This window comes from Mesoplodon bidens, assembly GCF_964165515.1.
Source record: "Mesoplodon bidens genome assembly, chromosome: 17".
In the NCBI taxonomy this organism is placed as follows: domain Eukaryota; kingdom Metazoa; phylum Chordata; class Mammalia; order Artiodactyla; family Ziphiidae; genus Mesoplodon; species Mesoplodon bidens.
The window spans coordinates 63,139,460-63,162,898 of NC_138174.1; the positions used below are offsets into that span (position 1 = coordinate 63,139,460).

Below are 23,439 nucleotides of genomic sequence, written 5' to 3' on the forward strand. Positions count from 1 at the left end.
TCATCCAGGGAGCCGGCCAAGCCCGCAACAGTTCAGAAACCCTATTTCTGCATTTCTATCAAAACTTAAATGACACCAGAAACAGGTTTTCCCAGGCACCAAGAAAACAGTGATACTTCCAGGTTATGCACCTAAGTTTACAACAAAAAACAAAAAGATGGCTAAAATTAGGATTAGATCCTATCCTTATACTAATTGGGATAAGGCGAATAAGCAAAAGTTGAAGGAGCAGAAATAAAACTGTCTCACTGTAAAATATTGGGCCTTATAGAGACTAAATAATAAGATATTCTAGGCACTATTTTCCTGCAACTTTCCAAATATTTTTTCACTTCTATATCAGACAGTCAAACAAGTAAGAAAGCAAAACACTAACATCACTGCAAAAAAAGTTATGACACAGACAGTAAAACAGACAACTGAAGAATCTCTTCTTTCCAGTCACCATAAATTTGGGGAGTAGGGGCATGGGGTAGGGAGTGAAAAATGAACTAGGTACCAAAGCCTGAATAAAAGAAAGAGAAAAGGTGGTTTTAAGTGGGATTTCACCTGGATTGATTTATCTATGGCTCCAGGCTGCCATCATTATCAACTCTAAGCTCCTGGTTCGTAACAGGGTTTATCTAAACTAAACCTATGCGAGAACTTACCCAATCCTCTATAGCACCGCCATATGTTTAGATCTACCGATGAGCTGGGTGGGGCTCCTATAATACAGGGAGTCGTTTTGCTGTGGTTCCCCAATAGGAACCTTCTCAGATCTCCATTCTGGCCACTCCGAGTCCTCTAACCATAATATTCTCCCATTTAAAGCCAACATGAACCCTATTAAACATTAAACTACATTTCCAAAATAGCCTACCTAAGGGTAGTTTTCTCTTTATGCAAATTATTAAACACATCATGGGATGCTTAATGGCATTTCTAATATGACAGGATCTGAGAACTAACTCTCTGACTCCTCCTCCCCATTTAAGTTAGGGGAAAAAAACGCTCACACGCGTGCTTTGCTGTTTTCACTCCCAAGAGTGACTTAAATACCAAAGAAGAGCTCAGTATGAAACCAAGATCCCACATATTTTCTTATAATATCAAATAATATAAATTTCAGATCTAACATTTTCCTAACTTATGATCAGTTATAAAATTACAAAAATTGTATTCTGAAAGCCAAGACAGAAATGGAACAGGATGCAGAATAGATACATGCACTCCTGTTTTTACTGCAGCATTGTTCACAATCACCAAGATACAGAAACAACCAAAGAGTCTATCAACAGATGAATGGACAAAGAAGATGTTATGCGTATAGATAAATACATAGATACATACACACACAGTGAAATATTATTCAGCCGTGGGAAAAAAGAAAATTCTTTTTTCTTTTTGCAAAAACATGGATGGACTTTGAGGACATTGTGCGAAGTGAGATAAGTCAGACAGGGAAAGACGAATACTGTATGATATCTCTTATATATGAAATCTAAAAAAAAAAAAAAGATCAAACTCATAAAACCAGACAGTAAAATGAGATGTTTAAAGGTCTGTATCTGCAATTAATAGATGAATAAGCCCTGGAGACCTAAAACACAGTACAGTGATGACAGACAACAAAACTGTACTACAGGTATTAAATTTGCTAAGAGACTAGATATTAATCATTCCCAACATGAGAATACATTATAATTATGTGATGCCATAGGTGTTAGTCAGCTAACATAATATCAGCCATACTGCAATATAAATATACCAAATCAATATGTTGTACACTTTAAACTTATACAATGTTGTACCACAAATATACCTTTTTTAAAAGTCATGACAAGGCACTAGTAAAAGTCTCTTAAAAAATAGTGCCACGATGGGCTTCCCTGGTGGCGCAGTGGTTGAGAGTCCGCCTGCCGATGCAGGGGACACGGGTTCGCGTCCCGGTCTGGGAAGATCCCACATGCCACGGAGCGGCTGGGCCCGTGGGCCATGGCCGCTGAGCCTGTGCGTCCGGAGCCTGTGCTCCGCAAGGGGAGAGGCCACAACAGTGAGAGGCCCGCCTACCGCAAAAAAAAAAAAAAAAAAAAAAAAAATAGTGCCACGAGAACAGGGGACAAATATACCTTTTTTAAAAGTCATGACAAGGTACTAGTAAAAGTCTCAAAAAATAGCGCCACGAGAACAGGCAAAAATGATCATCTAGTTTTCAGAAACAGTAATCCTCCTTGCAGATGAAAGATCCATCTCTGATCCCCATTCTGGAACTAATTCATTTTCAAATGCTAAATCCTTCTGAAAATTGATAAAAGCAAGAAGCTCATGTAAAAGCTGGATAAACAAAATGAGGAAGATGAAGATCAAAGAATTCATACCCACACACTCAGATACACCTATCCATTCATTTCATACACACTGAAATACCTGTTTTGTGCAGACTGTCCAGGTCATGGAAATTTCTGAAACAATTTCTGATGAATACCATGTCCACATCCATTTCATAGGAAATACTACGCTAAACATAACGTCACCTCTACCTGAAGAGCTGCCATTATTGTATAATGAAATATAATATGTAGGAATGGGTGCCGGATCTTTAGAAAATGGCCATGGAGATTTCAGAATACAGTATCTGGTTACCTTATGCAAAATTCCCAGCACACTGGCGGATGCAGATGCTTCTTAAATGTTGAGTTATATAATCTGTATGATGATTAATGATTTGGGGCAAACGGGTTCTTTATTTTCAATTCGAGGCATCCTATCTCTATGGTTTCCACACAAAAACCAATGGGGACAGTAACTAGAGGATTCGACAAGAAGGTAAAGAAGACCGTGCAGCTGACAGAGGCAGAAGAGACTGCAAAAAATTTCCTGTGCTTCGATGGTAATTAAAGGTGAAATGGGACAACGGAAGCGACGGTATTTTAACAAGTTTAAACTGTCAAATACATTTACAACGTTGCTCTGAAATGACAAGACATAGGGCGGTCGTCCAGATTTATCATACTTCAGGCTGATGTATGTTCAGTGATAGGGAACTACATTATAACTGCCAACGGACGAAACCTGTCGTGAAACATTATACCGTGTGCGGAAACTACCATCACAAAAATCCTCCAAGTCCTTACAACCTATTTTTGGTTTTCTGCTTCATCAAATCATTTCTAAGCCAGTTCTGCAGGATGAGAAAATCATGGAATTTCAGAGCTTAAGGCCTCTCAGACATAACTGAGGTTGAATGCCAAGACCTGGGACGAGGTAGGTGCTCCCTGCCTAACTAATACAGCCACCTGGCAGGCAGGTGTTAACCAAGTACTCTCTCTGTCTTCACTTAGGTCTCTCCACCCAAAATTATGTATTCATCACTGACCTCAATGCCATTTTACCCAGCCAGTAAGTTATGGCATTTACATGGTTAGTTTATTAATGCTAATTGAGAAATATTTATAGGAAAACTGTTCTATTGCATTTGGTATGCCTTTAACTGCATTAAAAATGTAATCTACAGTTTATAACAAATAACAGGGAATCTCATTTTCATCCCAAGCTGCTTTAACCATTATTTTGCGCAAGAAGAAGTTCTGAAGTATCAGAATGTCCATCTGACAGAAATGCAGGAAAACTGCCTGGAATTAACCTGAGTGAACAAACCACGAAATTTCTCTAAAAACAGCCCATGAATAAAATTTGAAGGCTGGACAATCTAAAACTGCCTTAGGTCAACTTTAACTTTCACTTGTGAAATTTGCCATTTTTCATGCTTTTTGGAAAAGGTGAATACATTTTGACCAGTTACAGCGTTTTCTTTAAAAAATAGTAAGTTCCTGCTGCTCCTAAGAAGTATAGCCGTTCCCTGGAATAATTACAGTGTTCCATTTAAATAGAAGTTATATTATAAAATTTCAAACTGTCTTTACTTAATTACACAATAGACTTCTGTAATAAACTTCAGCCGTATCATTTTCAAACAAACAAAACAGACCAGATGTTTGGTACTTATATGCAAAACTGAGCTCCCGCTGTGAAACCAAATTAAAATGAACTCGGGAATGAAGCTAAGCCCCGATGAAAACAAAAACAAAACAAGCAAACAAACAAAAAACATGCAGTTGATTTTGCTTTGTAGGTTGTTAGTCTTGATCATTTACATATTTTTCCTTGCATCTGGGAAAATACACACATCCTTTCCCACCATTTTATCAAAATTAACATATTCCTCTGGATTTTGTAGGGGTAAAAAAAGACAAAGAGAAAAATCTTTAAAATTTCATGATGTCACTCAGTCAAAATTCAATCAATGTCAGTTATTTCCTGGGCATTGCTTTACATGCTTTACATAAAGTAATTCTCACACACATAAAAAAACGTTGGTACTATTATTATACAATCATCCCCACTGTACAGATAAAGTTGAGGCAGACAGAGTTTAAATGACTGGACAAAGGTCTATCTGTCGCTGGCCAAGCTGGATTCACATTCAGGCAGGTTGATTCCAAAGTCTGTTCTCTTTACCACTGGGCACCGTGGATACCAAATTACAGTAGTCAAAACCACTATTGTAAAATAAAGGAAAACCATTCAATTTGGTGTTGGTAAAGTCAAAGATCACTTTATTGGCTGGTTAATATTCAAACCTTAAATTTTACATCTCTTTAATAGAATCTAATAATATGAATCTTATTCTGGTGTGACAATCTAACTCAAAAGAAGTCTCTCTCATTCACACACACACACACACACCACCACCACCACCACCACCACCACCACCAGCAGCCCACATCAATGCTGCTTAAGATAACTGTGCTTCAATCAAGAGGATCTTGTTTGTGCCAGTGAAGTGACTGGCACAGCTCTTACAAAGCTCTGTCCTAGCAGATCTGAGACGTCGCAATATCTCCACCTACACCCCAACTCCATTTCCATTAACAGCTTTAAAGTGTCTACTGATGACAATCAAAGTTCTCTTATCTGATATCAAATAAAAAATGGACATAAGAATTAAGGGGAGAGAAAAGATGAGGTATATTTTTAAAAATACTCAGTGTTTATCCAAAACCTATAAGGTACTCATTGTGTTACCTAAAATTTCAAACCTTAATCTTATGTTAAGAAGTTGGCAACTTGGTTATAACGAGAACTAACAGACGAAACACCTGAAGGCCACGTCAATTAAGCATGAAACTCTTTTAGTGTCTACTTTGTGAAAGGAGATGTGAGTGGTTAGAAAATTTGATATAAAGGGGAATTAAACCTCCTGCATTCAAGTTTTAAAATTCCCTAATGTATGACTGAAATATACTCACCTGGTCTAAAGACTTGACAATTTGTTTAAAAAAACAGCAGCTTATCTGATTGTAGGCTAAACCACTGACTGGATTACACAGGTGCTGCCTTTTATTAGCATGGCTATTTATGTCAACAACTATTTATTTAATCTTGAAGTCAAGGAAGAACAATTTTCCAGCAACACTGATTACTCATCATCTTGAAATACGTGTTTATTTTCCTTCTATTTACAGGATTATGTCAAGAGTAACATTTAAAACTTGGCACCAATAAGAAATATTTCTGTCTACAGTATCACCCATTGGTGGAACTCATTAACCCATATTTGACAACCTTTTCATTTCTATGCTAAGAGGAAAATATAGTGAAGATTTATATTACCATGAGATATAATTTTAAGATATTATTGCCACTTTATTTTCCAAAAAGGAAAAATAATAAATTTATAGTTCCACCAAAGAAAATAAATTTTATGAGCCCATGCCAGTCTGACACCAACAGAAAAGATTTAAAAAATTCTAAAAATAACGACTACATGTAAGAAAGCAGTTTCTTCTTATTCTATGTTTAAATATGTGAAGGTAATGAAAAAAAATTAATCCATGATCTTGACTACATCTCAAAGCACTGCTACTGACCTAGATAAACAGAATTATTTATGTAAGAAAATATGTTTAAGGCCAAATCCACAGGCACTGTGGTATCTGTTCAAATATCTCTGTGTAGAACAGAAAGAGGTGGAAGCTTTGTTTTTCTTACCACACCCTCAAGAGTCTCTATACATTTTCATTATATGCCTCAAGCAGCGGAAAGAGTAAGTTCAGTCACTGAGTCAAAAGAACGCTTCTAGAAACATCCACTTGAAGTTCAGAGAGAAATCATTAACTAATTATTGACTTAAACATCCCCAAATCAGGAACTGGGGCTGAAAATCAACCAGGGCAGATACTCTGGTTTCTCCTGACGTGTTAGCGACACGCTGCTCTGGGGCACTGCCTCCTCCCAGCAGCAGACCCAGAGGCAGGATTCCCCATCATGAGGGGCGTGACTGTGTTTGGAATAATGTCTGGATAAAGGTTCTTAAACACATAACAAGTCTAAAATAGACTTTCCAGGTGTTCAAGAGGTTGTTGAAACATTTCCCCGTGTGATACAATCTATTAAAATGCAGATGCAAAAAAGAAATGAAAGGAAAATATTTCCAGAACAGAGAACTTGACTTCATGATATCTTTCCATTTAACCACAGTATTTTAATAAACTTCCACTCAAGATGCACTCTGAAGCTTGTCAGATGGACTTTCTATCTAAATGAGGGGGAAATTTTTAACAGAATAATCGTGGTTACCAAGAATGAAAAGAGGGCTTCCCTGGTGGCGCAGTGGTTGAGAGTCCACCTGCCGATGCAGGGGACACGGGTTCGAGCCCCGGTCCGGGAAGATCCCACATGCCGCGGAGCGGCTGGGCCCGTGAGCCATGGCCGCTGAGCCTGCGCGTCCGGAGCCTGTGCTCCGCAACGGGAGAGGCCACAGCAGTGAGAGGCCCGTGTACCGCAAAAAAAAAAAAAAGAATGAAAAGAACACTAAACAGATCGTAGTTGATTGCAATGATAACGTTACTTCTGGAGAAAATGTCATTGCTTATGTTCTACGTACTGTCAAAGCACTTGTAACACACTTCTAAAAAGCCCCAAGAGGACTTCCCTGGCAGTCCAGGGGTTAAGACTCCATGCTCCCAAGGCAGGGGGCATGGGTTCGATCCCTGATCAGGGAACTACGATCCCAGAGGCCTCTGAATCTGTATCTTTTCTATATGGAACTGTAGAATATTAACACTAGATTAAAAGAATAGTAATAGGGCTTCCCTGGTGGCACAGTGGTTGAGAGTCCGCCTGCCGATGCAGGGGACACGGGTTCGTGCCCCGGTCCGGGAAGATCCCACGTGCCGCGGAGCGGCTGGGCCCGTGAGCCATGGCCGCTGAGCCTGCGCGTCCGGAGCCTGTGCTCCGCAACGGGAGAGGCCACAGCAGTGAGAGGCCCGCGTGCCGCAAAAAAAAAAAAAAAAAAAAAAGAATAGTAATAAACAATCCACTGGCGGCGACTTTTTAAATTTGCAAATGCCTTGAAGACAGGACTTTTTGCTCCAATGCTGGGGACCACAAGTGACAAGCAGGAGATGACCAACCAATGGTCCTTCTGATGAGTGAACAAGGCCCCGTCAAAAGCGAAGTGGCAGTTCTTCCAAAGCTCCGTCCCAGCGGAGCAGGAGCCCCGCAACGTCCCCACCTACATCTCAGCTCCCTGTCTAGTAACACTTTACGTGCGTCTACTGGCATTTTAAAACGGGTCAATTCCCCCTCGTTTCTTCTTAAGGGACCGAAGTGTATAAGGTACAACTACCAAGGCATCAACTATTTAACCCTCTTAAGTGTCAAGATGCGTCTTCAGTGCACAACTAAACCACAGGGAGACGGTTCATTTCCATGACTGACTGGCATTAGGAGAACTTGGAACCTTCCATGGTCTGGTGCTATGAGCCGCAGCTTCCAAAGAACCAGTACGTCTGGTTTTTCTCTTCGTGCCATCAAATACCAAAAACAAAGCCCACGATAAATAACCTATTACAAACTCTACTTTTGAAAAAAAAGTATAAGGAAGAATTCAATTTAATATAAACACCAAGTGTTCTGTCAAGACTGTAAACTTCCACTGTTCTTTGAGATCACGGCATGGAGATATTCAGATCCACTCCTGAACACCCTTTCTCCTATCCAGTCAACAAATACTTACTAAGCAGCTACAGCTGCCCAATCCTGATTTGGAGGCTTTCACAGTTAACACCACACATACACTCTAGGAGGGCACAGAGCACAAGGCAACAGAGGAGACAGGCAGTCAACACATAACTACCTAAATTATAATTTACTTGTAATTGTGAAAAGCACTATACAGATTAAAAACATAACTTTATGGGGACTTCCCTGGCGGTCCAGGGGCTAAGACTCCAGGCTCCCAATGCAGGGGGCCCGGGTTCGATCCCTGGTCAGGGAACTAGACCCGACATGCCACACCTAAGAGGCCTAAGAGCCCACACGCCTCAAGGAAGAGCCCTCACACGGCAAAGAAGATCCCACATGCCGCAACTAAGACCGGCGCAGACAGATAAATAAATAAATAAATAAATATTTTGAAAATTCATTAATTAATTAACTAAAACATAACTTTATGTGAAATAAAACATTGCTGACTCAATGTTATTAATATTTGGATTTTTTTCCATTCTCTTCATGGCAAAATAATAATAATAATGTTTAAAATAAAGGGGAGGCAGGGAAGAAATGGTAACAGAAGATGAAGGCTCCATTTAGAAAATGAAAATCAAACTTCGCCCCATGGTGTCATAGGAGAGCTTTGAAATCAAATCTTTGAGGGGAAAGACTTGGCCGTAAAGCAAAACCATATGGAATTTTCAATCCAGGAAATTGATATACTTAATGTTTATTGTTGTTGAATCCGACCTCGAAGAACTATTCCAATTTCTCTTGAAATAGCTGTACAAAAGCAATGAACTGTGTCATAAAACTACTTTGATGTATTTTCTGACTGTCACAAACAGCTACAAGGTTGAAGTAATAGTGTGTGTGTGTGTGTGTGTGTTTATGTCTGGGGAGGCAGGTGTTGTTAAATAACAGTATTTGAATTATACTTACACTTGGGCCTTCCCATCCATGGGTTCCACATCCTTGGATTCAACCAACCATGGATCAAAAATATTTGAAAAAAACCCCAGAAAGCTCCAAAAAGCAAAATTTGAATTTGCTTATATAAGTAAAAGTATAAGTAATCTAGAAGGGATTTAAAGTATATGGGAGGATGCGCATAGATTGTATTAGGGACATTGAACATACTCAGACTTTGGTATCCACAGGGGTCCTGTAACAAACCACCTGAGGATACCAAGGGATAACTGCATTAGAATTCGTACATCCCATAAAATAATGCCAAATTACTGAGCACACTAAGACCAGAAAATGGAATACAGCAGTGAAGTCCTGGGTACCAAAGACTGCCTGGCTCCAATTAAGCTGAAGGTTGAGACAACACATATTAAAATGAAGTGGAGAACTTCTATATCCTATGATGTTGGAAAAGTTTTAAATGCAATCAAGTAAAATGTCATCCTTAACAATCTCCGGAGACAGTACCATTAGCACACTGAACACGGTGCAAGCTTCTCAAATCTTATCTTTTTAACATTTTATTGGAGAACGACAGTGCTTTCTCTGTTACTAAATTGTCCGTATTTCCATGTATGATGATTAATGGAGAAAAAAAAATGGATAGAGTAATCAGAACATTCTAATAGATTTAAAATGTACACCAAAATGTTGCAATATTTACCAGGTGTAGACAAGTGATATAATAATCACCTTTATAGAGATTACTGACAAAATAACAATGGTAATCAAATATATGTAACTCAACTCGTAACAAAGGCTTCTATGATACTATTAGCAGTAAATGAGCAACACCCATAAAATATGACTTAATATCACCCTGATAAGACTTTAAGTACATATAACCATTGTTATGTGAAAAACATTATTTTTAATATGTCACAACCCAACAGGGTTTAATTACCCCACCTACTTCAAACTATTAGCTGTTTAATTGAAACCTGAAAAAGTAATATTTATGTGGCCATGGAGAATCATTATGATTGATGAAATCTTTTGTGTTATTCCCATTATAGTCACTTGCATTTGTTATTTTTAACAAGGAAAAATGAAAGGGGAAATGTGTGTTTTAGTTTTGCAACAAAGCTTTTCAGATGATGACTAACTTCTTCCTTTGAACACAAAAAGCCTCTTTAACTAATGTACATATAAATATGTTCTCTACAGTGTGCACTAAGCAAAGAAAGGGAAGAAAAACAAAGGCGGGGGGAGGCTGTAGGACTTAAGCCAGAATTAAAAGCAACCTAGGCAAGATGAGTACATGAACGCTGTCAGGATAGTTGTTATTCTTATTCTCAATTACTTACAGCTCACCTGTTCTCAAGGAAGAAAAATCATAGTTTCTTTTAACCATATCCACAACAGATCTCACTTGAAAGGAAACGTAGCAAGTGATTTGGCATGAATGGGCGTATTACCAATTTTCCAGCATCACTACTGAATATTTATGTCGGTGACGAATGATGACACTGGTGAAATATTTTAACACGAAGCCTTGCCTTGTAAATCGTCTGAATGATGCTGTGTCAAAACAACACCTACCATAAATCAGAGGTTTCAGGACCAGTATTTCTTGTTCTAACATGCTACCTGCTCAGCAGAATCACTTGTGTGAACAAGCATAGATTATTGTGTGCTAAGCAGAGCCATCTTACCTCCTAACTTATAGAGCTATAATTTAACAGGCCTATTATCATCAAGGTCATTTTGACAGTGCTGAAATATTATACTTGTTAAAAATATGCATTTAGCACTAACCTCAGTGGTCGTTTGCACTGAATAAACAGACAGGTATCCCCGCAATTATTCTTCTTCCCTACGGATGACTCTTTTTTCTAGCAAGGCAGTGGTCTGTTGGCAACCGATTTTATAAATAGTAGAGCAAGAGGGTTATTCTGATAGTACAAAAAGCTCACAGTACAAAAAGCTGACCACGTTGCTTTCAAATCACTTTTCACTTGTTCACAAGTTATTAGCAACTTGTAGTGGAGGCTAAGGACTCCCTTTCCAGGTTAAAGAAACGGCAATAGTTCAAACCTCCACTACCCTCCTCCTTGCTCCAACCCTCAGTTCCTACATGATGCACATCCTAATTAGGGGTATTTTACATGCGTGAAATCTGCAGAGCCTCATTTCCCACTCAGTCAAGTTGGAAATATTAATCCTTAGGGCAATTCTAGAGTTTTGATTGCGGAAGATAAAAGAATATGTCTTCTCTTAAACTGTAGTGCTACCAGAAGAATAAAAAGAACAAAAGAAATTAGTACTTTTTCTCTTTTGATAATGCGTTAGCTCTAACTTAACTTGATCTGTAAAGAAAAACTAAGGATATACATTTGTACCTTTCTTTTTACACTGAATGCATAAATAAGTGAACTAACACGTGTGTGCACACTGCAGAAAAATCAGTCGCGTGATATGAACATATTGGCCACAATCCAATTAACTTCATGTTTCCGTAAGAGAAGAAATACAACATCTAGCGATGCTGGTGGCACAGTTTCTTAGAGCCAAATTAACAAACTGACAGAAAATAAACAATTATTTATCCGGAATCCATTACACGCCAAGCACTCAGCCAAGTGTTTTGTCACAAGGAGTAGGCACGAAAAAGCAGGACAACTATCTTCTCATCTTGTCTCCAAAACAAAGGGTGAAATTCTAGACATTTGATGAGAATAAAATATTTCTGCTGACTCTGATGGCATGGATGAAAATGGAAGAAACTGTGTGGTCATATTTCTTACAAAACTCATGTTTGACTCAGGTCCTACAACTGACCATATTCTACCCTTCAGGAATTAAAATATATCCAGTCAAGATGTCAGCAGCGGGGCTTCCCGGCTGGTGCAGTGGTTAAGAATCCACCCGCCAATGCAAGCGACGCGGGTTCGATCCCTGGTCCGGGAAGATCCCATCCCACCTGCTGCGGAGCAGCTAAGCCCGTGCACCACAACTACTGAGCCTGCGCTCTAGAGCCTGCGTGCCACAACTACTGAAGCTGGCACACTTGGAGTCCATGTTCCGCAATGAGAAGCCTGCACACCGTGACTAAGAATAGCCCCTGCTAGCCGCAACTAAAGAAAGCCGGCACACAGCAACCAAAGCAGCCAAAAAAAAAAAAAAAAAGTCAGCAGCAGTCTATTCCAGTTAGTAGGGTACAACATATAAACTAAGAAATCCCTGGCAGTCCAGTGGTTAAGTCTCCGTGCTTCCACTGCTAGGAGGGCAGGTTCGATCCCTGGTAGAGGAACTAAGATCCTGCATGCCGCACTGCACGGCCAAAACAACAAAAAAAACAAACGTGTTATTAAAAAAAAAAAAAGAAATCTAAATACCTTGTTTGAAATGCTAGATATTTCAGGACAACAAGAGTTTACTGTTTCACACATAATAAACCACAACAATGTTTTTAAAATTCTGTATCAATACTACAAAATACAGATTCAAGACATAAAAATGGAATTTCCAAGAAATCTTTAATACAAAAAAACCAGATTTTGCAATAAGGTGCCCCTTACATTATATCCCTGAAATAATGTAGATCATGCTGCCCTCTTGTGCCAGATGTAGAAAATAAAACAATTTCTGCCTGTTCAACGGAAACACAATTTGGATTCAAAATAGCAATGATCTCTAAATTTCTAACTGATTTACCGTTGACCTGAGATTTGCGTTACCTGTGTATGAAGATCTGATACAAGTGAAATGCAGCTTCGGTGATAAAAGACAAAGATTGGCTAGGAAGAGGTGGACGCAGCAAACAGCACAGGGACACAGCCCACATCTGCAAAGGCACTATACTATTCAAATCCAGCTGCAATCAAATCGTGTAAGAAAGGTCGGGGCCCCTGAAAATGTGTGGCAATTTAATAAACACACACAGTACCATTATTAAAATACATCAAAGGAAGAAAGCACAGCAGAGAGATCGGTGAGATAATGGGAGGGTAAGAAGAAAAGAGAAAAAAGACACATTGCTTTTGCCATTCTAAGGAACAGATTATGAAAGACCAGTAGGCAATAAGGTATCAAATTATATAAACAAACTAAGTAGGGGCTTCCCTGGTGGCGCAGTGGTTGAGAGTCTGCCTGAGGATGCAGGGGACACGGGTTCGTGCCCCGGTCTGGGAAGATCCCACATGCCGCGGAGCAGCTGGGCCCGTGAACCATGGCCGCTGAGCCTGCACCTCCGGAGCCTGTGCTCCGCAACGGGAGAGGCCACAACAGTGAGAGGCCCGCGTACCGCAAACAAAAAAACAACCACCAAAAAACAAACAAAAAAACAAACTAAGTAAACTTCATGCACCCAATACAAGGATTCAAAATGGAGAGTAACATAGCCACTGGAGCTTAGAGGGATGGAACCCTCTTTAAAATCGGCTTCCTGGAATGTTAAATGGCAGGCAGAGAAACTATGCTACTCAGAAGAACCACACACTGCATTAAACGCAGATATTTAATGCAACTTAAAAGTCAAGCATGTCCATCTCCCTACTGTAGAGGGGAATTTTAAAAAGTATTATATAATTATTAGGTTATACACAATCAATAATGTCAACTAAGAAGCATAATTCCTACCCATGTAAGAATCTGTACTTTTTCCAACTGTAAAAAAGTACAAAATTTTTATCCAAACAGAAAATTAAACTCAATCACTTAAAATTTTTAATTACAAAAAGTTTTCATCTACCACTAAAAGAGTAAATAAATAATTCTTGGCCCCTAAACCTTTTAGGCAAACTAGGCTTTGTAGTACTTATTTGGGCTTCTATTTTCTTGAAGGAATGAAGTCCTGCTAATAAATACAGGAGGGGGAAGCAATATAAACACGAGCGTGCCAGCTGCTCTAAGATTAGCGACCTCGAAGATGTAAACGTGGTCCCAAATCCTTGAATAACAAATAAACCAGCGTCTGGAGAAGCCTACAGGTCTTGAACATGAAGAGCCTGGTTAACTGTGGTCACAAGCCCTCGGAGGCTGTGATGACAGACACCCAGTCCCACTTAATGCTCCCAACTTTATGGTTGTAGTTTTCACATTAACTGACAAATTGAAGCAACTTCACAGCCATAATAGCACATCATCCTCCAATCGCTTTTGCATTGTGATGACATAAAAAGACGAGATCTGTGTGGGCCTCTGCAGTTTACCGTCCTGTGCTCTGCACAGTGCCTGGACTAAACAACATGTGCTGAATAAATCTGCACAATATGCTGCCCTGAACAGTCTTACTGAATCCTCACGACAGTCTTGTGAAACAGGAAGCGCAGCGGTTATTCCCATTTCACAGGACAGGAAGTTCCCAGATACCATGTAGTCATAGTCACTAGGGTTCATTAGGCACTGAGGGTATGCTAAGCGCTGTGAATGTATTCACCTAATTAATTCTAACAGTATCAACATATTAATGAGTGTGTGAATAGCACCCCCATTTTACAGATAAAACTGAGACACAGAGAAATTAAATCACCAACACATAAATATTAATATAATGTTAACAGACTATTACTAACTAGCACCAGAACTGAACCCAGGCAGCTGGCTCCAGAGTCCATACTTTTAGAGCAAGGCAGACAACATCCTGCCTTGAGATTTGCCTGCCCAGCAGTACGTATCTGCTTTGGCCTTGGTCACACGGCTAGTTGATGGCCAGGACAAGGCTACTCCTGTCCTCCCTCCAGCCCACATCCCTGCCTTGAAAGGTACTGTCAATCATTGCCAGCAAAAACAAAGCCACCCTGGGCCTCACCACAAGTCGAACCAACTGAACAGAGAGGGCATGTATGCTGATGAACTAACTCTGCACAGGAGCCCAGGTCAGCAGCAAGACAGGTCAAAGGCCTGAGGGTGGAGGAAGCAACCACTGATAAACCTCCAGGGACACTCATATCCAGAAACTTATTACTGAAGATCCACCTGCTATGGACCACAAGGCCTCTTACATATCACCAAAAGTCCAATGTAAATTATACAGTTAATTTTATTGAAAAGGTTGTTTACATTTCACTAATCTTGGGTTTTAATTAATTTTTCATTACCATTCTAGGTAAACCTCATAGTCACGGCACATGCCAGAGCTCTGTGATTCCACAAGCGGATGGGAAATGAAAGAAAGAAACACACAGCCCGTCGTGTAGAGATTCATTATAAGAAGGTTCTAGCAGACAACCTACCTTAACAGAATATAACACAGCCAATATTTTAGCAACTAGCCAAAAATATTTAAATATATTTGCATCAAATGTGGGGTGTTTCATTTGCCACACAACAAATGGGTTCCTAAATCATTCTGCAAAGTGAGCATACACTTATCTTTCCACACACACATAAATTGGAATAAAAGCTTATATGCCTCTATATTCAGATATCCCCTCGTAGGTGAAAAATACCAGCAGAGCTTTTTGTAGAAAATGGATCAACATGCACAGTGATTTTCTTCCAAGCATCTCAAATATCAAACGTAATCAGGCATTAAGTACGATAATAAGACAATAGTAGTTACTTTGAAACTTGGTGTCTGACTTACCTATTGGGTTTCTATCAAAGAACAATACTGGAGCTCTCAAAATGGACTCGAACATTTGGTTGTGCAAAGTTTGTGACGAACTAACAAGGACGTAGAAAACCAACAGAGATCTGGCGATGCCAAAAAGGACGGCAGATACAGTTAACCCTGAAATAAAGAAACCACTCAGCACAAGATCTCTGCCTTTTCTTCAAGGATGCTAAACCATGCCACGCAGCTTATAAAGATATTACGTAAATACTTTATTCCATTAAGCATCTGGATTCTAAAAGAGTTTAATGCATTCACAAGATACATTTAAAAAGAAGAATATAAAAATCACTGTATTCCTCTCATTAAATAGAAACCTCATGGGGGAGAAACATCAAGTGTAAAATAAAATTTCATTCAAGGATTTCCTAATTCAATTATACATTCTACTAAAAACTCAGAAGAAAGATAATTTTAAAAAGTAGTGGATGGTCCCTTCTTTGCATTTGAAATCTTACTAATTACAACATGTCTCAATCTAATATTGTGATATGCTTTGGTAACAGCATGTGAATTAACAGGTAACAGGAGAAATGATTTACTACCATTTCCTTGTAGACAAAGCCCAAGTAGCTTTAAAGAAAATAACAATACCACATTAATTTTCAAGCAGAAAATCTAATTCTGGCTAACTGAATTGTAAGAAAAATGCAAATTATAAATAATCATTTAAATTCCATTTTGTTAGTGATATAAATGACTACTTGCTATGCACATAAAAATTAAAATACCCTCCCCTAAGATCTTTTGAACTCACAATGCTAAATAGAATAACTTCTATAATAAATATTCCATCAAGTACTTTTTTCCCTTTAGATGACACAACACTATTTAAACCCTGAGAGACGCTCAAATTCCTGGATTCCATCAATAGGCATTTTCCTTAGCCCACCATCCTATATGAATGTATAACAAAATCCCTTCCTTCTTCCTTTAAGCCCCCATAGTCCACCAATTCAGAAGGTAAACAGCTAATGGATTTAGATGTCTTAGCAAGAGATCAACGAAATACACACAAAATTTCAGTGAGTATGTTCTTACAGAGATAACTCACTCTATCTTTGCAGAAGGCTTGTTTGAGTATTTCCTGTGGGAATATTTAAAATTTTAGATGAGGATTTCCTTTTAAAAGTATGTAATGCTACATATATTCTAGGCACTCTTGTGAAAACAGACAGCTATGTTAATATTAGCCTGGCAAGCCAGAAGTTAAATTAATCGCACAGTTGCGGACATGATAACATTGTGATCTCAAGGTAAGAAAGACTCGGAATCCTAATTCCCAGACACTGGATTTCTCCCTGCTTAGCTTCTCTCTTAAGTAATTAGTGAAGCCCAAGAGATGAGCAATGTGGCAAAGGGGAGTTTTGCATACCTACAAGGGAATAATGCTTTTATTTGGGGGCCCTTGCTGCCAGAGGATTTCATCCAAGGTCCATAAAAGCCAAGGTTTACTCAGAAAGAATTGGAACAATCCGAACCACAGGGTGGGGATCCGTTTCTAATCCTCTTGCCCATCCATATAATGATGTAAGATTTAGCTAAAGCAACCTATTAGAATAGACAATAGCCACATATTTCCAGTGGCTGATTTTCTGAATGTGCAATCCTGGTTTAACTTCCAAAATCCAGTACAGAGCAAATTAAGAGTTTTCATTCAACCTCTCTCTTCTAGTAGATTTTAAAAATAATTATTCTAATTAATTCACAGAATAAATGCGACTCAGACTCTTAATCTGTTAAGACATTACTGAATGACTCCTGGAAGGCCTAGTTGCTCACACGGGCTCATAGTAAGCACCTCAGGCTCTCATATAATGGACCAGATGATTCAATTTTACCTGAGTAAATTCCTAAGTACCAGGATAAATCGAGTTTTTCAGTTACATTCCCTTGTCCATTAACAGTGACATTCAGGGCACTCTGTTCATTCGCCCTATGGAACAGGGAAGAAAAGACATTATGCAATAGATGGAATTAGGTAAATACCAAAAAAAATTAACCTCGATTTAGGAGTCATGTTTTATGCTGGAAAATGTTTCCCAGCTCACAAGGCCCTGTGTCTGTCTACCTTATAAAAATTCAATTTGAATCATGACTTACAGTTCTCAAAATTGTCTGTAAGGAACCTGCTAAGGGTCAGACATCAGGAGAGACCATGGGAGGGTCACACCCACCAGCAGGACCTTTAATTTTTCTTCAGGGAAACTGCATGAGGACCAGAAGAGGAGGCTGAACAAGCCCCATCTCTCCCCCATGACTGTATGGGAAACCGAGGATTCGTGTCGATTTTTTAGCACTTTGGGTCAGACCAGGAATCACTCACCAGTATGAAAGCCACCAATCCTGAAGGACGTAGGCAACCTGGAGCAGGAAACAACAATCACTCAAACACTGGCATTACTGACCCCCTCAAAACCCCACTCACTAGAATGGATGATGGAAAGGCTCCAGAGAACGGACACGGTCCTTCCAGCTCAGGTCAGTGGCGAGCCCCGCATCCCAGATAACCACAGGTCAGGGAAGGGCATGTGACATTTTAAAATCTCTAAAAGGCTTCATATTTTTCCTAGAATCTCTCTGTCACGCACACACAACACCAGGAAGCCTCCCTTATTTTGCTCCGCACATATTAATGCTTTTCAGTGCAAATTCTAGTGGACTGCAAAATACAGTAATAATTGTATACATGTCAGGATTTTTCAAAGGAAAAAAGCTTGACAGGTACTGTGATGGTCAGTTTTCTGTGTCAGCTTGACTAGGCCAGTCTCCAGGGATTCAACGAAACTCTCACCTAGATATTGCTGTTAAGGTATTCTGTAGATGTGGTCCACATCTATCGTCCGAACGTAAGTAAAGAACATTGCCCTGAACAGTGTGATGGGGCTTCTCCAGTCAGACGAAGGCCTTAAGAGCAATAACTGAGGCTTCCTGGAGAAGGAAGAAATTCTGCCTCAAAACTGCAGGGTCAGCTCCTGCCTGGGGTTCCAGTCCGCACGCCTGCCTTTCTGATTTCAGATTCACCCAGCTAGATCCCACAATCTCAAGGAGTCAGTTCTCTGAAATAAATCCCTTAATACACATATTAAAAATAATAATACAGTAAAATAAATAACACAGTACCTTAGGGCACAGATCAAAATAAATGTCCTTACTTACCTGAGCTGCGATGTTTACAGGAATAAGGAAAATGATGATAAGCCAGTGGGCACCAGCTGTGAAGTAATTCATGTAGGCCTTAAAACCAACTTTTCCTTCCAAACGGCTCTCCTCAGATAGTGTAACCTGTATATTCTCAGTCTGGAAAGGAAAGGCAGTGAGAGACAAAAATATAAATAATGAACCCTAAAATTTTAAAAGTTCAACAATGACCTCCACTGCAAAGCTGTGGGGAAAGAGACACAACTTATATGGTGATAGGAGTGTGCAAGATGGTCCACCTCCTACAGAGAAAGGTGTGGAAATACCTAGCCGAACCATGTATGCATTTCCCCAACCATGCTACTTCTAGGAATCTATTAGAGATAAGGAATACCATTTGCACCATGTTCTTGGGTACCTTTGCTTCAATTAGAACACCAGGATTGATAGCCCACTTACAACATAACTAATTAAGGTATAAAGGCAGAAGCTTTTTCCAAAATAATTATACAAAATGTTATGTAGCTAAAGTATCCCTCTAGTTTATTTGTGTCACTCAATTATAGAAACATAAAACAAAGTGTTCAAAATATTAGTTAAATAGGGTAAACTGAGTTCACACTGTGAGCTGGAGACATGTGAGTTTGGATAGCAGGGGAACAGCATATGATCCAAATCTATTTGGTTCCTGAATTTCAGAGAGGGATTCCTGAGTTTGGAATGTGACTGACTAATCTGAATTCTTATCAGAATCATCCAGGCTCCCGGGTTTGGATAGTGAGGGATTGGACATCGAGGAATACCTGTGCAAGGTTCTAAGGGAGATCTAGTGCATTTCTGTCTGGAGGACTTAGAATACATTATAGAGTCACATGGGCTATGGATGTCCTGGGCTCCATGCTGGCCACTGGAAATACAAGGTGGATAAGGTGTGGTTCTCGGTCTTGAAAGATAAGAAAGACGAGAACTAACTCCAAAGTGTCTATGTGTCAGGTCCTTTGGACATGCTACCTTTGGCCTATCACAAGCCATCTGACAATGGGGAAAAATACTACCATCAGTCATCTGCACTGCCAGAACACTCCAACACGTAGGAAAAGTAGCTGATTTAATGTAAGTCATAGCAGGCTGGGTATGAGGGGGTCTTCAAATTAAGCCTCTGGATGAATAAGGGAAGCCAGGGTCTACCAGAGCAAGTACGATTTAACTATGGTAACATGAAGAGTTCTAATGTCAATATCACATGCGTCCTGGAATTCACAGCAGTACACCCACTACTGGAGTCCGTAAGATTCTCGACCCTACACCCAAAGAAGAACCCTAATCAGGCTTGCTCCCTCCATGCTCTTTTAATTCTACCAATTCCACGGAATAAGGCCTAGGCAACTTAGGATCTACTTTGGGACAAACGAAGATGTCACGAGCGGAGCAGCCTGAAGGTCCACGAGTCCACCAAGAGCAGACAGACCAGGACATGTCGCAGGATGACAAACTCACATCTTGGTCCTCTGGAGCGGCATCTTTCAACGAGGGTCTGGAAGACTGTTGAGACCAAACTGAGGACTCGGAAAAGGTGCGATTCCTCAGAGTTGGAGTTCCTGGAACTGTAGATGGCTCAGTCTCCTCATTCTCCTTCTTTAAAATGGAACCAAAATCTATCCCAGATTTCAGGAACTCAGTGTAAGTCCCCTTCTGCACCATTTCTCCCTAAAATAGCAATAAAGAATTTGAAAGGAATGCATTTGCATTTGACTATACTAATATAATGTAAATACTAGTCAAGAGAAGTAAATTAATCTTAAATTATGATTTTTGTTAAAAAAAAATGACCCTTAGACCTGAAATTCTGGTTAACAAATCCAGTTCAGTTCAACTGAACTGAGCATTCTGTTCTCTGCCACACCCTGCGTTAGGTCCTGGGGGATATGAAAGAAATGTGTGATCATGAATTTAAAATGCAGGCCACCGACGTAACTATCATGGGCATTTTCAGGGAAGCAAAAAGCACAGATGTTGGTGGGAATACCAATATAGTCTGTTTAGACAACACGGGAATTGAGAGAACTCATGAGTGGCGTCTTCATGGTCTTTACAACCTCCCCACAAACGCAGAAGTTAGAAAATTCAATATTCCACCTGATAAAGTAGCCAAACAAGGAGGCCCTAAGACTGGGATGGCTCTAATGCCTTGGTACCCCATGCCACAAACGAAAACTTCAGCCAGAACCAATGCACTTTAGTCTGAGAAAGAACTTAGGAACAAACAACCAATCACAAGCATCCAGTCTTCCCCAAATCAGGCAACTGCTTCAACTCTACCAGTCTAATACTTTTCTTTGAACACATGTGACACATCATTGTACAGTTTCCCTCACTGACAAAGTTATATAAAATAATGTGCAGAAGATTTCTATTTTTTCACCGTACAAAAAGAGACACAGCGGATTCATTCAGTTGCAAACAAAATATGGAAAATCCCAGGATGCAAAACTAAACAAAGGAGGGCAGCTCTGGTCAAGGCAAGACAGATGGAAGAAGGTGGGCCAGGACCCCAGCTGGTACCCCTTCTCACCCTATCCCCCGAGGCAGGCCACTGGGAGAAACCCAGTGAAGCCTTTGGGTACCACCTGACACTACAGAACTAGAAAATTATTCAGGATATATCGTGTCTTGTTCCACTTGGGAAGCAAAATGCATACACCTTCTTTAAGGAAATTACAACTTTCTACTTACTTATCTGTAAGATGCACGGGGAAATGACTAGTGGTACAAAGAAAGCAATTTTACTCTGCAGCCAAACGTTGATAATTCTGGAGGGACAAGGAGGCAGTCATCCCCTCTCTGCCGTGAGAGAGGGACCAGACAAACAGTAAGGATGGACCCCAACTCACCCAAGGGTGCTCACCAGCGGACAACTGCTTGTTCTGACAGTACTAAAGCTGAGGGTGGTCTCCTCCAAACAAGCAATAAGGGGGTCCTGAAACATCCACACCCTGGTTATTCTGGTCATTCAGGTTACTCTGACAATCACCGATTCTGTGCTCATAATACTGCTAATGCTGGAGCTTTACCACACTAGCATCATGTCTCTGCATATGAAATTGATTATTCTCAAGCTGGAAGAATCTGAGCCCCCCATTTAGGGAGGAATGGAGGATCTGCATTTTAATACTCTTCTTTATGGCAGAAATTCATTTCATAAGTGAAGGCCTATTGGGACAGACAAGGGTTCACGATGGAAGTGCTGAGGAACACAGGCAAACAAGCAGCGAAGCATAAAACAACCACTGACTCGGCAAAATTCTCATTAATCTCCACTCAACCCCCAAACACGTGAGTTGTTGTGCATTCAATGAATTGTGGCCCCCCAAAAAGGTATGTTCAAGCCCTAACATGACACCCCTGAACATGACCTTATTTGGGTACAGCTTCTTTGTACACGTAATGAAGGAAAGATGGCGTCATACTGGAGTACGGATGCCTTAAATCCAATACAACCGATGTCCTTATGAGAAGAGAAGAGCCTAAGACAGACACAGGGACAATGGCCACGTGACATTGGAGGCAGACACCACAGTGCTGCAGCTGGAAGCCAAGGAACCACAAGGAAGGCCGGTGAACCCCAGAAGCTGGAAGGGAGGATTCTCCCCTAGAGCCTTCAGGGAGCGCACGGCCCTGCCAGCACCTTGATTTGGGACATGCAGCCTCCAGAACAGTGAGAAGATATATTGCTGTTGTTTTAAGCCCCCTAGTCTTCAGTAGTTTGTTATGGCAGCTCTAGAATCTTCTTAACAATACCAAGACTTCTGTTTCTGCCGTTGCCCATCCAGCAAACACTGGAGGAATCTTTTAAATCCCACCTCAGACCACATCACTCCCCTGCTCTGGACCGCCCAGCGGCTTCCATCCCACTTCCTGGCCCGCGGCCCACTGCTTAGAGACCAGCGCCCTCCACGTCCCCCTGCTCACTCTCCTCAGACATGCTGGCCATCCGGCCATTCCTCCAACCTGCCAGCTCAGCTCCTTCCTTAGGACCCCCTCCCCCAGGTGCCTGGATGGCCTCACCTTCATGTCACTCAGGCCCAAGAGGCACCAGCTCCTCAGGGAGGAAGCCAGGATATCAGCCGCACCCCCTCTTTCATCACATCTGTCCCCGTAAGAATGGGAGCCCTGGGAAGGCAGGGCTTTGTCCTACTGCTGCACACGATCCCACACGTATCAGACCCATAAAAAGATCTGAACAGTGAGACAAAGCAACTGGGTAAACCAGCAGAGTGGGCATCTCTAACTGGGGGTGCTCGGTTACCCATTTTGGTATTAATGAAAGATGCTCTTTAGGCAAACTGTATAACAAACAGGTGGATAAAAACATGTCTCAGTATCTCTAATTTCCAAATAATACACTTTGATTTAGGTTGTGGAAGGGGAAAATAAAAAGTTCTAAATCAAATAGCATCATTATCCTTAACAATTTTCACAACAACACTGGTAATTCAGCAACTCTGCAGTAGCACTTTTATACAGTGTAGGGTTTATGTGGCTTAGAGTGTAACAGTGATATTTCTAAGGTCTTTGGATTCATCCTCAAAGTCATGGATACTGGCTCTGAGAAAAGGGGGGCATAAAACTGAGGCAGAAAAGGGCGTTTACGAAGAATCCAAGGAGAGTGACCTGCAGGGAGGGCTGGCCTTCAACAAAACTAGGTGCTAGCAATTTCCACAGACTTTTAG

At 40.4% G+C, this 23,439-nt stretch overlaps 1 protein-coding gene across 3 annotated transcripts in view; it reads right to left on the bottom strand.

Annotated features, from left to right (window-relative positions):
- ABCC4 (ATP binding cassette subfamily C member 4 (PEL blood group)) overlaps positions 1 to 23,439 on the bottom strand; it is a 208,491-nt gene that overhangs the window by 90,837 nt on the left and 94,215 nt on the right. For 2 of the 3 annotated variants that reach the window (XM_081214428.1, XM_081214429.1), the window contains 5 exons: positions 20,207 to 20,416; positions 18,728 to 18,868; positions 17,895 to 17,932; positions 17,410 to 17,504; positions 15,539 to 15,685 (listed from right to left, as the gene is read on the bottom strand). In XM_081214428.1, the coding sequence (XP_081070554.1) occupies positions 15,539 to 15,685; positions 17,410 to 17,504; positions 17,895 to 17,932; positions 18,728 to 18,868; positions 20,207 to 20,416 (631 nt within the window). The remainder of the gene's footprint in view (positions 1 to 15,538; positions 15,686 to 17,409; positions 17,505 to 17,894; positions 17,933 to 18,727; positions 18,869 to 20,206; positions 20,417 to 23,439) is intronic. The other variant, XM_081214427.1, reaches the window with a different exon arrangement.